Source organism: Poeciliopsis prolifica, unplaced genomic scaffold (genome assembly GCF_027474105.1).
Source record: "Poeciliopsis prolifica strain line A6 unplaced genomic scaffold, Auburn_PproV2 SCAFFOLD089, whole genome shotgun sequence".
Taxonomy (NCBI): domain Eukaryota; kingdom Metazoa; phylum Chordata; class Actinopteri; order Cyprinodontiformes; family Poeciliidae; genus Poeciliopsis; species Poeciliopsis prolifica.
The window spans coordinates 152,894-168,305 of NW_026562464.1; the positions used below are offsets into that span (position 1 = coordinate 152,894).

Sequence of the window (15,412 nt, forward strand, 5' to 3'; positions counted from 1 at the left end):
CACACAGAGTCAGAATTTCTGACTCATAACTTTGACCGGTTCTGATCTACATGATTTGCACTTATCTGCAATACTCTGAAAATAATCCATGTTCCCAGAGTCACGGTCCATTCCAGATGACTTCTAGTCAACGTGGATGTTGTCTTTGAACAAAGTTGACACTTGGTTTCCTTTTGGCAGCAGAAAGTTGGACCCGGCTGATTCTATTCTCTAAAAGTAAAATTACAGTCACAACACTTGAAATCTCATCATTCAAAATACTCAATAAGCATAAGAATCACCTGTTTCAATTATCAGCAGAATGATCAATTTAAAAAAATCAGCAGGACAAACTTAAAATTTTATTTGAAATATTTCTCTATGCTGAGACATGTCATATATTTATTTCTGATCAGGAAGGATGATGGATCATGTAACATAGAAGTTCTTGAGAAAGGCCAAAGCATCTCTGATGTTCTTGAGCCTGAATATTCTTCAGACACATCCATCCTCTGAGCTGAAGTTTTTACGTCCCCATTTCAAGCACATTGCACTCTATTGCACAGCAGACCGTTGAAAATAATGACATTTAGGCTGACTGAAGTGAAAAGCATGTTCTGAATGATCGAAGCTTTTGACTCAAGACTAGAATCAGCTCGGCAAAATAAAAGCTGAACAGATGACTTTAAGATTCCACATCTGAAAAGACGGAACTTTATTGGCTTCTGATAACTACAGACATGGCTTGAAGAGTCACACTTTATTTACAAAATTACTGAGAACCACAGAGTTGAGGGTGAGGAGGTGTGATGCAAGCACGTTGAGTGGTGTTTTCTTTCTATTAAACGGCGGCTAACGGCTCCTGGTTTCTTCAGGACGTGGCTGAGAAACCGCAGGGCGGACCTCAGCGTTCCTAGTTTCTTCAGAGGTGCAACCTTCTCCACAGTGTGATTTGCTTCATCCTGTGTGTGTCCATGGTGATGGCTGTTTGCTTTGCAAGCACTTGTGGGTTCAGCCAATCTACTTTCTGCGGCGAGCTGCAGCACCTTTCTTGCTGCTGTAATTCCAAACAGAAAACAGAAAACATGTCAGAGCTGCGGCTACATATTTTTCATTCCAAACAGAAGCAACTGGTGTCTCATTTGTCCCAAAGATGCCAAGTTGGTGAAAAGTAAAGGCAAATAGATTTGCACCATTTGGCACGCTGTTTTCTACAAGTAGAAAACAGTGTGCTGTAAATTCATTTATTTATTCACAGAAGGCTTTACTCCTTCCTTTCACATCTAATCATTGATTAATTAGCTGAAAAATTTCATTGATTAGGGCTGCACAGTGGTGCAGTGGGTAGCACTGTTGCCTTGCAGCAAGAAGGTCCTGAGTTTGATTCCCGACCCGGGGGTTTCTGCATGTATTGTGCATGTTCTCCCTATGCATGCTGGGTTCTCTCTGGGTACTCCAGCTTCCTTCCACAGTTCAAAAATATGACTGTCAGGTTAATTAGTCTCTGTAAATTCTCCCTAGGTGTGGCTGTGTGTGCATGGTTGTTGCCCTGTGATGGAATGGCGACCTGTCCAAGGTGACCCCGCCTCTCGCCCGAAATGTTAGCTGGAGAGGCACCAGCTGACCCCTGCTGCTAATTAGTTGATTCATATTTATACTGAGGTTAAAGCTAATCTTGAGAGTTAAAACATTTTGGACAAACTTCAAACCTTGTTTGCAAATTGTTATCCTTTTTATTCAGTCTGACAGTTTTTATTATGTTTAGTATGTGAGATGAGAACACATATGTAAAATGAAGAAAAAAATAGTCCATATATCTATTCATTTTTTATGCACAAGCAGATTGGCTATGTGAATATCTACAGTTTAAACATCCAATACAAACAACTTTTAATGTTTTGAAAGATTTGAAAATCCTTCATTTCATCCAGTTCTGTTTTAGCAAATACTGAGTAATTGAAAAATATAATACTTATTAATCTAACTGACGTGTTTGATTCCCTGCCAGCGTAGTACATGACTAATCACCAAACAGGTTGACAGCAAAAGGAGAACTGCAGGTGTGACCTACTGTGTTTTTGGAGGGGTGGCTAAACATAAAAATATTGTTTTAAATCAATTACAACTTTAATATATCCTGCAAACTGCAACAAAAATTCAAAGATGGTCTCAGCTCAAGGAGCTAAAGCACTAAAAATCTGATGTTGTGTCAGCAAAGGTCATAAAACGAACCAAATAACAACTCAAAGTATTTTAGACTAAATCCATGTTCACTCATTCACAACTGATGCACAACTTTGTGTAAAGTGCCTTGCTCAAGGACACAGTGAAGACACTAGAATGAAACTCACAACTTCCAGGTTGCAGGAAATCTACCTAGCAACAGATCCTAGTTACCAGCTCTAGCCAAGTCCTGGGTGGAGAGTTAGTCTCCATGGTAACAAAGTGATTCTCAGAAACTGTGCAATTTGACAAAACTTGAATTTTGTGACTTACAATTTACTGAGCTCCTCCACTCTCTTGCGCAGTCTTGTAATCTGAATAGAAAAGAAATCAAGAATTTGAATCTCAGAAGGTGAAGGAGGTGAAGGAAGTGAAGGAAGTGAAGGAAGTGAAGGAGGTGAAGAAAGTGAAGGAAGTGAAGGAAGTGAAGGAGGTGAAGAAAGTGAAGGGAAGGAGGTGAAGGAGGTGAAGGAAGTGAAGGAAGTGAAGGAGGTGAAGGAAGTGAAGAAAGTGAAGGAGGTGAAGGAAGTGAAGGAGGTGAAGGAGGTGAAGAAAGTGAAGGGAAGGAGGTGAAGGAAGTGAAGGAAGTGAAGGAGGTGAAGGAAGTGAAGGAGGTGAAGAAAGTGAAGGAGGTGAAGGAAGTGAAGGAGGTGAAGAAAGTGAAGGAAGTGAAGGAAGTGAAGGAAGTGAAGGAGGTGAAGGAGGTGAAGAAAGTGAAGGGAAGGAGGTGAAGGAAGTGAAGGAAGTGAAGGAGGTGAAGGAAGTGAAGGAGGTGAAGAAAGTGAAGGAGGTGAAGGAAGTGAAGGAGGTGAAGGAAGTGAAGGAAGTGAAGGAAGTGAAGGAGGTGAAGAAAGTGAAGGGAAGGAGGTGAAGGAAGTGAAGGAGGTGAGGGAGGTGAAGGAAGTGAAGAAAGTGAAGGAAGTGAAGCTGAAGGAGGTGAAGGAAGTGAAGGAGGTGAAGGAAGTGAAGGAGGTGAAGGAAGTGAAGGAAGTGAAGGAGGTGAAGGAGGTGAAGGAAGTGAAGGAAGTGAAGGAAGTGAAGGAGGTGAAGGAAGTGAAGGAGGTGAAGGAAGTGAAGGAAGTGAAGGAGGTGAAGGAGGTGAAGGAGGTGAAGGAAGTGAAGGAGGTGAAGGAGGTGAAGGAAGTGAAGGAAGTGAAGGAGGTGAAGGAAGTGAAGGAAGTGAAGGAGGTGAAGGAGGTGAAGGAGCAGAGCAGAGCAGGTGGAAGTGAAGCTTTCATTGTTCATGTTCTGAAATTCTTTCATATCAAAAACCTGAAGGAAAACGTTTCAAAACCAACCCAAAATTAGAGGAAATTCTACAATGACCAGATTTAGTTTTCTTTCTTTTTTTTGTATCTCATGGAACAAAACTGAATAAATAACATCATAGAAAAAATCTTAATGTAATACATTCACTATTAGACGCCTGTATAACAATTACGACTCAGTTTGTAATTTGAATTTGAACTTGTCCATGACATATTACTGAATTGATTTCATATGTTTCTGTGTATAAACCAGATCTTGTGAATTGTTGCTATAAATGAACTGAATTAAAATCGAATCAGTATTTCAATACTAACAAAATAAAAATCTGTGTTAAAAAAATCATTATCACTGGTTCTGCATTTTCATTTCAAAAATAAAGGTTTATAATTATGATAAGTTTTATTGGCCATTGGGGTCTGATGTGTGAAAGTGATCAACTCTTCTCACCTCGTACTTCTGCAGCTTCAGTCTCTCCATGTGGTCGAACTTCTCAGACTCCAGCTGACGCATCCAGTCACTGAATTCATTGATCTTTTCCCTGCAGGAGAACCAATCAGCTTTTTACAAACTGCGACTGCTGCTCTAAAGCATCTCTATCCAGTGTAAAAAAGTAGACAGCAAACAGGAAGAAACGTCAGAGTGATGCTCAGTAAAATGGTTTTTAGTTTAGAAACAGAAGGTTAGATCATAATGTGTAACAGCTTTAACTCTCGTGTCCACAAGGAGTTTTTACTGGTGTCTGACTTTTTTTGTAGACAAGAAACAACAAAAAGATCCTTCCTGGAAGAGAAAACGAGTCATACTTCAACTTGTCCTCGCTCAGGTGGTCGATGTTGAGCGCCTTGCGCCTGGCGGCCAGGATCTTCTTCTTCTTCTCCCTCTCAGTCTCTTTCTTTCCTCCTCTCTTCTGGTCAGCCTGTTTAGTATGGAGACAGATCAAGATTCAAACTACGCCTCCATCAGTGTTTGTGTGTGTGTGTGTGTGTGTGTGTGTGTGTGTGTGTGTGTGCTGACCCTCTGCAGGTGGCTGCTGTAGTTGGAGCCCATGCTGGACAGAGCTGACTTCTTCTTGGCATCCTCATCAGCCTTCTTCTTGGCATCAGCCTCCTCCCTTGTCCGCCTCTCCTCCTGTGTTCACAACACACCATGAGTTCACACTGTTGCTGTTCGGCGCCATCGCATCACATTCTGTCCACTGACCTCACGTCTGGCCTGGCGCTCTTTGTCCTTCTCAGCTCGGACCCTCTGCTGCTCGGCCCTCTCGGCGCGACGCTTCTCCTGCAGGGTTAGGACAAGTGCAGTCATGGAGACCGTGAAAAAACACTTGCATTGCAAAAATTTGAAATCTTACCAAGTCATTTGAGTCCTGTTTCTAGAGCAAATATCTCAGTCTGCTTGAAATAAAGCAAAACTAACTTACAAGTACATTTTCAACAAGATAAATAAACTTGTTTTATGTCAATAATTCATAAATATTTATTAAAAGAAAGTACGTTCTGCATTGCAGATAATTCCACTTATAACAATATGTTTTTCCCAAGTCATAAGTGAAATAATTTGTCTTTGGAAGTAATACTTTTTTCATCAATATTAAGGAGATCTAGATTTTAACCAACATATTAAAAATGTTTTATTTGCATTGTTATGGCACTTGACTGAATGTAGTTTTTGATTACTGATTCCATGTTGCATGACTTGGTGTTTTTGTGTTAATTATGTAAAGCACTTAGAAATGCCTTGCTGCTGAAATGTGCTATACAAATAAAATCATTGGTTTGAGTGTTTGGCACTTCAAAACATTTATATATATATATATATATATATATATATATATATATATATATATATATATATATATATATATATATATATATATATATATATATATATATATATATATATATACACAATCTTACTTCTGATTGAGCAGAAGTAAGAAAAATGAAAGAAAATATAAAAAAAATGAATTCATTGCTGACTCCTCTTGAAGGCATGCTTTCACTGCTGTGCAGGGCTTTTTGGATCAGTCCAAGTCAACGAGTCAGACTCACAATCCTCTCCTTGAGTGCGATCAGCTCTTCCTCCTCCTTCTTCCTGCACTCAAAGTGAGCGTCAATCAGGGCCTGCAGCTCCATCAGATCCTTATTCTGACGTTTCTTCTGGATGTCCTGCATTGTGAAAAATGTTAATTATAATTATAATAATAATAAAATGAACCCACCACTCAGCAGGAAACATCACAGACAGACCAAATCAAACTTTCATTTAATTCTCACTTACATCAAAGTCCACTTTCTCACCATCTGGGATCTTTGGAGCGCTGGGCCTGCAACAGGATTCACTTTTTGAGTCTACTGATGTGGGCCATTTTCTGTTTATTGTTGCTTTGTGGCCAATGATCACATGACTACAGGAGGAAACTTACTTGAACTTTGGCTTCTCCTCTGCAGGTTAAGAAATGAAGAGGGGATGAGTGCATGTCATTGGGTTAGGAGGGATACAGACTATACTACACTTCTTTTGGGCATTGCTCACAGATCACAGTCATTTGAAATGAGATTAATTTGTGGAAAAAAAACCTTGCCTTATTAACAGCTAAGGTTAGAGTCACAACAGGGAAATGAAAGAACATTTAATGAAACAGATATGGGCAGAAGTGTGAACTTTAAACATGGATTAACTAAAACGTGTGTGAGAATCAAGAGGCAGTTAAATCTGAACGGTTAATACAACCAGTCTCTCGGTTAGTGTTTCTTTCTTTACTTCTTCCTTCCTAACCATTTTTTCTTTTTGGCTTGACCCCCAAAATTATTTAACACAAATTATTTCTTCATGTTCTGTCTGTTAGCCATGTGATGCATGTGATGCATGTGATGCATGTGATGCATGTGATGCATGTGATGCATGTGATGCATGTGATGCATGTGATGCATATGATGCATGTGATGCATGTGATGCATATGATGCATGTGATGCATGTGATGCATGTGATGCATGTGATGCATGTGATGCATGTGATGCATGTGATGCATGTGATGCATGTGATGCATGTGATGCATGTGATGCATGTGATGCATGTGATGCATGTGATGCATGTGATGCATGTGATGCATGTGATGAGCTGCAGAACAAACATAGATGGACTTCCAGACCTGGAAGAGCAGAGTTTTAGGGAAGAGAAACATGAGCTCTGTTTTCAGAAGGTGTGTTCAGCCCTGCTGGCAGCAGTTTAATGGATAACTGAAGACTTTTAGCAGCATAAATAAATAGTTCCCAACATTTACTGTGCAGGAAAGCATGTGTTAGGAATCCATATTCTTTCACCCTTTTTTCCTCTCCAATAACACTTTTGTTTTGTTTCTAAAAACATATGAAAAACCCACTTTGTTTTCATTCTTATGTCTTAAACACTGGTGCCCTGACAACTGGTTGGTGCTCCTGGACTGACAATGATGACTGACAGAAACAAGCCTCAAACCAGAACACTGACATCCCACCAAAACCAGAAGAATCCCTTTCATATCCATCAAATGTTTAACTCTACGTACCTTCCTCTTCAGCTCAACGACGTCAGCATGCAACAAGCATCGAATATCACAGAACAGCAACGTTTGACATTGAAATAGGTGAACAAACCCATTCAACGTAAGGAAAATAAAAAAAAAACAAAATCAGCTATCCAAAACATCAAATTCATAAAAATTATTGGGTAGTTGCTGGTTAGTTTGCATGGCTATCCCATTTTACACTTTTGTTGTTTCTGTTGGATAAACATAAATAAGTGGAACATTTACATTTACTTTAGACATTAACGAGGTTAAAAATGTACACATTTTGAAAGTAACGTCAATTTCTGTCAGTAGGAGACAAATATGTTAGTCAAGCCTTCTGTGTGCATATCATTTAGTATTGTGCGTACATTATGCTTATTAAGTAGGTCTAAAACCAAATTAGATGACTGCCCTTCAATTTCATTTTTAACAAAATGAAATCTTTTTAAAACATCCCCCAGTTCTGCTAAAGCTAGTGATGTTTACTGTTACTGTCAAGTAAATATGTTATTGAATAAAACAAATGAAATGACAGACTTATGTAGAGATATCACATACTTCTCTTCTAGAAGTATTAGAGTAAATTTGAACTGAAACAGTCACATTCAATCGGAGATTCAACAAAGGATCCATTTGGGTCAATGTACAAGAATGACACACTAAGGAAACGTTTTGGCACCTTCTGAATTCTGAGCAGCTATGCTGTCAGTTAGGACAAACAGCATGGGGCCAGAAAATAGGTTTAACCAATAAAGTATGAGTTAAAGCTAAATGAATTTTGGTGCCTGGTACATTTAGGGGGAATTCTGCATGGATTGAACAACTTCTGCCCACACTCTGGTGCTTCTCTCCAGGTTCTCATGTTTCCTCCCACAGTTCAGAAACATGCTGGCATGTTAACTGGTTGTGCTGAAATCATCATTAGGTGTGTTGCATTGTGTCTCTGTGCCGTCCTGTGCTGGACAGACTGCTGACCTGTCCAGGTGGTACCACCCCCATTCCCTGAACCAAGGTACTGTCAGATAAAAAGCTCAAACACAGATGTTGTTCAGTTTGAGTTCAAATAAATTACTAAATTCAGATAAAACAGTAGGCGTACAACCAACTAGCATTTAGCCTCCAACAGACAAACTGTATTTACGTCTCAACCAGCTGATGGTGATACGACATGTTGCTACTGTTGTGTTGTTTCATCTTGGCAACTATCACCAATACTTCACAGAGCCGTCATTCAGCAATGCAAACTAAGGCTGTAAGTATTAAAGCGCAGAATGTACCATTTGATGAAAATATATATTTTTTAGATTTTTATTGAAACTGTCTCTAAGTCATGGCAGAATGATATGAAACATACCATGTATATATATATATATATATATATATATATATATATATATATATATATATATATATATATATATATTTTTTTTTTTTTTGAGTTGAGGTGAAAGGAAGGTAGTATGTGCAGACAGTGTCAAGACGTTAGTGGGGTCTTTGCATTGAAAGAGATGACAGAAGAACCCCGTCCCCCTTCTTGCCACATACCTTCAGGCTCAATCATTGGCTCTGGTTCTGGTTCTGCCACTGGCTCTGGCTCTGGTTCTACCACTGGTTCTGGTTCTGGTACTGGTTCTGGTTCAGGCTCAGGTTCTGCCTCTGGCTCAGGGGCCACCTCAGGGGCCACCTCTACCTCCTGCACTACCTCCACTTCTACAGCTATACAGCATGCAGCAAATCACCGTGGAGATGGAGGTGGGGGGTGGAGGGTGGGGGCAGCAAGAGATTTAATAGGAGTGGGGGAGATGGAGAAGGGGAAAGAGATGGATGTTTTCAGTTGTGGATATGGAAGGGAACATATGAGAATTAATGATGATGCTGTTTGGTCAGTTTCCACAAGATGGCGCCAAAGCACATGAGACAGCAGGCATCAGAAAGAGAAATACAAAAAGGACCATTGATGGATGAAATGGGATTGCAGCTGCACTGCCACTTGTATGTTTTTGATTTTAAATACTGTTAATGTTAAACAGCATGCTGCATAAAGTATATCTGGAAGAACTCAACTCACAAGTGGGTCATAAATGAGTTATTTTTTTAATGTTACGGTTGGTAGTTTGCCGGTTGTCTTACCATCGTATTCTTGATCCGAGAAAGAAAGGAGCAGAAGAATATTATCATTTCATCCCATTTGTACCCATTTTTCAAAAAGTATAAATGTAAACGATGGGCACAGTGGGAATCCATGCTAAGCGACACAAAGCAGTCATTCTGGGCTGATGGGAGCATTAAGATGAATAAAACAATCACTTTTCAGATGGGAGTGTGCTCAGCTCAGAAGGACAGCTACAACTGCAGATAGTCATGCAGAGCTATATTTGCAAACAGGGGAATTGGATTTAAACAGCATGGTCAATTTTTTTTTTTTTTTTTTTTTTGCCAGTGCTGCAACCAGCATGAATGCTACAGCAACAAAAGCATTTCTTTTCAGTCTGCATGGTTCCAATCTGGAGGAGTCAAGCCAAACCTGCAAACAGACAAAACTGTCCAGTGCTAACTTTCTACAGGGAATGGAAAATCAGTTAGAAAATGTTCAGAAATGTCATCTGGATTTAGCATGGAGCTCCCAATTGTACCTGGGCAAGATACTTTGACAATAAAAATATACATTAAAGTATACAAAATATAACTACTTACCCTCGACCTGCTCACTGCAGAACAGAAGACAAAAACAAGTTAGCATCAAAAAATACTCACCACTACAGAACACAGTAATATGTTAAAGTGTAAAGAGTATTTTGGAACATTTCTCAAGAGGAAATAAAAGATGCTGAGATTTTATTCTGTTTGTTTAATCAAAAGTACTGAAACATTTTTATTTCTGAGAGGAAATGGGAGAAGACTTACACTTCCTCTGCGTCAGACATGGTGGCAGTGGACTTTAAAACCTTAAAACCAAAGAAAACAGGAGTTTGAAGTCTGTCTTTAAGGAGCAACTGTGTCTCCTGTTGTATTTATAGCTCAGGATTGAGTAGCAGATGCCTTAAATACATGCAGCAGACCCCACCCTAAATAAGCGCCAACCTGTTTACTTTCACACAATCCTCCTTAGTAGAAATACATGAACAAAAATTATAACATCTCATTTATTTTCAATGTTTCTCCCAATAATATTTCTTGTCACATCTTTCTAACGTAATGATATCTGGACAACTTGGTTGTATAATTGGTGCAAAACGCTGGACTGAAATTTGAGCCACAGTCATGAATTTGCTTCTCTCATGATAAATGAGAAGGAGACTAAACATAGATTTATGCCAATAATCTGTTTTTAACTACCGAGGCAGGAGATTAATATTGCGGTGGAGGAAAAAAAAAGGTCCAGTGATAGAGTTACAGGTCAGCCTGCTGCTGTCCTCCCCCATCAGCAGCTAATGTGATTTTGTCTTTATTGGAGCAACTATCCACATGTTAGCATCAATTTTTGCACATTCTAAATGTGTTTCAGCATTTCATCGGGAGCATGTCTGGGTACAGTGTGCCATCAAAACCCAACAACAAACACAGACTTTACTCATCATTAAATCCATTACCTGATGAGATTTTTGGTTTATTTCTCTTCATTATAAATCTCTTTAGCAAAAACTTCCTGACATCATCACTTTCTCCAGATGACAGCTGCACAGGTCTCAGATTTGGTTTCACTTTGTATGATGTAAAATATTGGATTCCGTCTGCTGGACTTCCTCCAGCATCATTCCCTTATATGGATTTTTTCTGCTCTCACATGGTTCCTTCAATCATCCTCCAGGCGCCTTGTTGACTGAAGCTGCTTTACTTGGGATTTACAGCAAAGTCCTGAATGATTTGATAGATGAAGTTTCTGTCCACATTTTAATGTGATGTCAGTAAAGTAGGTGTGTTGGCATTTTGATATGTCAACACATTCAGTCTTGTAGTCGGTATTTTACTGTCCACATCCAAAATTGTCACATAAATTTGCAGCAGTGGTGAAACTGTTTGTTCACTGGTTCTACCCAGTGAACCAGCAGGTGGAAAGCTTGCTGGGCTGAGCTAAGGTTCTGAGCTAAGGTTCTGAGCTAAGGTTCTGAGCTAAGGTTCTGAGCCATCTGCAAATCCCTTCAGCATCTCTCCCCACTCAACCAAACTTGACTCCAGCCATGACAACACAAAAATTACAGCAAAGTCCAGCTGCGTGTCTGACAAGAAAGTGAGATTCACCGGCTTACGTTGTGTCTATACTCCTAAATAAACAGTATATTTTCTTCTCAGTTAAAGTTAGACAGATAAACATCAGTAGAGGTAGCCCATAGATCATCAGCTCTTCTGGCAGAAATACTTCAGATATTTGCTTCATTGAGCTCAAACAGTAGCTGTAGCTCTGATCTTTGTAAATGTCTCAACTGGTGGCGAGAGTGATTTTAAGACACATGGACTCAGTTTGCACCTGACTTTAAGTGATGTTTAAGGACATTGCAGTTGAGTTCCCACCATCATACACACATGCAATCACTCCTGCTCTGCCTTACCTCAGAAAAGCTGAATGAAGTGAGCTCCCTGTTGGCCAACACAGGCTGTAAGGTTCTGCAAACTTACCACCGTGATTATGTCCTTCTGTTATAGTGACACTTGATCCATTCAACCTCCCTATTGGCCAGAGGCCGGGCTTGAAGACACGCCCGTCCCTGTCATGGGGCAGGAACCACGTCTTCAGTGTGCACCCCGCCCTGCGCCAGTGCTCAATAAGGAGATGGAAGGCTCGAATGTTAGGGAGGGAGGTTCTAGTTTGGTGAGAGCAACGGAGAAGATGCCTGCAGGATGCTATTCTGGTGTCGCTGCATTAGGCAAGCAAATTTCATCTGAGCAGCAGATGGGAGCTGGTCGTCAGGGAGAACAGCAGGTGGTGCTTCAGAAACGAATCCAAGCAAACACAATGTACAGTTTACATGAAAAATTGAGAACATTCACAAGATTTTTTAGACTGAAATTTCCATCAACATGTTGAGCCTTCTCTATTGGTTTTCTGTAATTGCATGTTCCTTTGAGTGCTTCTCACAGTAATACTGATGGTAGAGATTTTGATTCGATCATAGTTTACATCCTTCATAGCCGACATTAAGATGGAGGAGATGTTTTCCTACCGTGGTTGACTGAATTCAGGTTTGATAAAAAGCAATAGCAGAATTTCATTTGTATTTGTGATGAGCTGCACCTTGAGTCATCCAGTATAGTGGAGCTTTGTGAAATCTTCTCTCATTGACGTTGACTGTGCTTTCCACCAGATGGTGCTCGAATAACAGAATTCAGACCCGGAGTCATAGTGTTGCCCTGATCACGCCAAGAAAACCGAATAGTAACAAGAGAAAAGGGAACAAACTGGGATCTTGACCAGTCAAAGGTGAAATGCTTCACATTCATTCTTGTGTTCAGTTTACCGAGTGAAGGAAATATTTCAGATTAAGTATTAGATTCATTTGAACATAAATTAAGGGTGCAGGAAAGAGAAAAACGGCTCTTCTGGTTGGTAACTTGGTGCCTCAGGACCAGCTCTGTCCTGCTTTTAATCAAAGTATACACTCAAGATTTCTAAAATTGATACTAAAAATGCTTTTGCTCTGCACCTTTATGGCAACAAAAATGACTTCAAAAGACCATCTTGATTCAGTTTTTGTTTTTGGAGTTATCAAAACTATTCGTTTCGTCTAAACCTTTAATTTGCCATGATGTTGGACCCAATCCCAACAAATTATTCAAAGAACTGTTCCCTTTGACGTCTGCACCTATTTTATATGTGATTGTGTTGAAAGTCACAAATATTCTCTTGGCCTCAGACGATGAAGTTGTATCTGTTTTGGTTGCTTCAGACAATTGATATTCTCATAGAAAGTGTGAAGCATGTTGCCAAGATCAAGAGAACAGATTTAATCTCACAGTTTCCAGTTTGTTCATGTAAATGAGACAGAAGTTGTTCTCTTTGTACCAGACTCTGAAAAATAAACTGCTTTGTCAATCCCTGAATCTGGAAGACATTGAACTGGCCTCCAATAATGAAGCTGAGACTGTTTGACCCAAACATGTCAATGAAATCTTGCATTAAACAGATTTTGAGAATTGTCTTCTTCGTCTCCAGAATATCAACAAAACTGGAAACATCTTGTCCAGAATTGATGCTGAAAAACTTCTTCATGCCTTCATACCTCAAGGCTGGGCTGCTGTAATTGTTAGGGTTGTTATGAGATACCCTTGTATCTAGTTCATAAGATACAATTAAAAGCCTTCAGCTGGTCCAAAATGAAGGAGCCCTCGAGGGGACATGGGGAAAAAAAAAAATGTTGCTTTCCTTCGCAAAAGGTTTTGCGCTCTCTAGCAATACTGTAAGCCTTTCTTGCAGGCCGCCATCCTTTCTGCCTTAAGACCAGCTTATTTAAGGTTTGTACATGTTTGTTAATAGCTCGTTGTGGAATATCCAAAGTTTTATATATTTTTCATCATTCTAGAAATACGCCACAAACCTAGGATGGAAACAGAAACTTTCTCCAAGTAGGAAAGAAATAAAAATACATCCAAACTATTTGGACTTTTACTTACTATCGAGGGATAATAAATCATCTGACAGTTTTGATTGTGTGTCAATTGTGCTGGTCTGAATGGTTTCAAGGCCCATTTCCATCTCGACCTCAACAGACATAAACATGCAGTTAAATAGTTTCAATCAGTTTTTTCACCAACGAGTTCAATAAAAAAAACTTAGGCTCTGTAAAATGAATGAAACAGAATGATAGAAACAGAGGCTTTGACACTTGGGTGGTGGGTGTGTCTCTGTGGCCGTGATGTCATCAATATGAATGGGAAGATCAGTATCCTGCTGGCTTAGTGTGTATGAGGAAGCGGTGAGCGGGGAGGTCAGTCCTTGCAAAGTTTGATGCATGATAATGAAAATGGAATAAATCCATAATTGTTACGGAACAAAGACGAGGCCTGGAGATGACTGACATGCATCTGACAGATGTGATTCCTCGAGTTAACCCCGAGTTAACCCCCAGTTAACCCCGAGTTAACCCCGAGGTAACCCCGAGTTAACCCCCAGTTAACCCTGAGTTAACCCCGGTTAACCCCCGAGTTAACCCCAAGGTAACCCTGAATTAACCCCGAGTTAACCCCGAGGTAACCCCGAGTTAACCCCGAATTAACCCCGAGTTAACCCCCAGTTAACCCCGAGTTAACCCCGAGGTAACCCCGAGTTAACCCCCAGTTAACCCTGAGTTAACCCTGAGTTAACCCCCAGTTAACCCAGAGTTAACCCCCAGTTAACCCCAAGGTAACCCCAAGGTAACCCTGAATTAACCCCGAGTTTAACCCGAGGTAACCCCGAATTAACCCCGAGTTAACCCCAGTTACCCCCTAGGTAACCCTGAGTTAACCCCCAGTTAACCCTGAGTTAACCCTGAGTTAACCCCCAGTTAACCCAGAGTTAACCCCCAGTTAACCCCAAGGTAACCCCGAATTAACCCCGAGTTAACCCCGAGTTAACCCCGAGTTAACCCCGAGGTAACCCCGAATTAACCCCGAGGTAACCCCGAATTAACCCCGAGTTAACCCCGAATTAACCCAGAGTTAACCCCAAGGTAACCCTGACCCCGAGCTAACCGAGTTAACCCACTTAACCCCGAGTTAACCCCAAGGTAACCCTGAATTAACCCCGAGTTAAAACCGAGTTAACCCCGAATTAACCCCGAGTAACCCCGAATTAACCCCGAGTTAACCCCGAGATAACCCCCGAATTAACCCCGAGGTAACCCCAGTTAACCCCGAGTTAACCCCGAGGTAACCCCGAATTAACCCGAGGTAACCCCGAATTAACCCCGAGTTAACCCGAGGAAACCCCGTGTTAACCCCGAATTAACCCCGAGTTAACCCCGAATTAACCCCGAGGTAACCCCCAGTTAACTCCGAGTTAACCCCGAGGTAACCCCGAATTAACCCCGAGGTAACCCCGAATTAACCCCGAGGTAACCCCGAATTAACCCAGAGTTAACCCCGAGGTAACCCCGAATTAACCCCGAGTTAACCCCGAGTTAACCCCGAGGTAACCCCGAATTAACCCCGAGGTAACCCCCAGTTAACTCAGAGTTAACCCCAAGGTAACCCTGAATTAACCCCGAGTTTACCGAATTAACCCAGAGTTAACCCCGAGGTAACCCGGAATTAACCCAGAGGTAACCCCGAATTAACCCCGAGGTAACCCCGAGTTAACCCCGAGGTAACCCCGAATTAACCCCGAGGTAACCCCCAGTTAACTCAGAGTTAACCCCAAGGTAACCCTGAATTAACCCCGAGTTAACCCCGAATTAACCCAGAGTTAACCCCGAGGT

At 40.8% G+C, this 15,412-nt stretch overlaps 1 protein-coding gene across 2 annotated transcripts; it reads right to left on the reverse strand.

The window, feature by feature from the left end:
* Positions 1-677: 677 nt before the first annotated feature.
* Positions 678-11,682, reverse strand: LOC129353370 (troponin T, fast skeletal muscle isoforms-like). Of its 2 annotated transcripts, XM_055022664.1 has the most exons (13): positions 11,570-11,682; positions 9,927-9,967; positions 9,717-9,730; positions 8,568-8,738; positions 5,897-5,915; positions 5,752-5,797; positions 5,523-5,639; positions 4,672-4,749; positions 4,486-4,599; positions 4,275-4,387; positions 3,919-4,009; positions 2,476-2,516; positions 678-1,036 (listed from the first exon to the last, which is right to left on the reverse strand). In XM_055022664.1, the coding sequence occupies exons 2-13, from the start codon at positions 9,944-9,946 to the stop codon at positions 1,000-1,002; spliced, it is 861 nt and encodes a 286-aa protein (XP_054878639.1). In that variant the 5' UTR covers positions 9,947-9,967; positions 11,570-11,682; the 3' UTR covers positions 678-999. The 2 variants fall into 2 exon arrangements, with proteins under 2 accessions (XP_054878639.1, XP_054878640.1); XM_055022665.1 differs by lacking the exon at positions 8,568-8,738 and having other exon boundaries at positions 11,570-11,678.
* Positions 11,683-15,412: the final 3,730 nt, after the last annotated feature.

What these genes read in the sequence shown, in the direction of transcription:
- LOC129353370 (XM_055022664.1), bottom strand. Translation starts at nt 9,946, where the DNA reads ATGTCTGACGCAGAGGAAGT. An exon ending in GTGAGAAAGTGGACTTTGAT is followed by an intron (nt 5,640 to 5,751) that starts GTAAGTGAGAAT and finishes TTCACAATGCAG; the next exon opens with GACATCCAGAAGAAACGTCA. An exon ending in CTGAGCGAGGACAAGTTGAA is followed by an intron (nt 4,010 to 4,274) that starts GTATGACTCGTT and finishes GTTCTCCTGCAG; the next exon opens with GGAAAAGATCAATGAATTCA.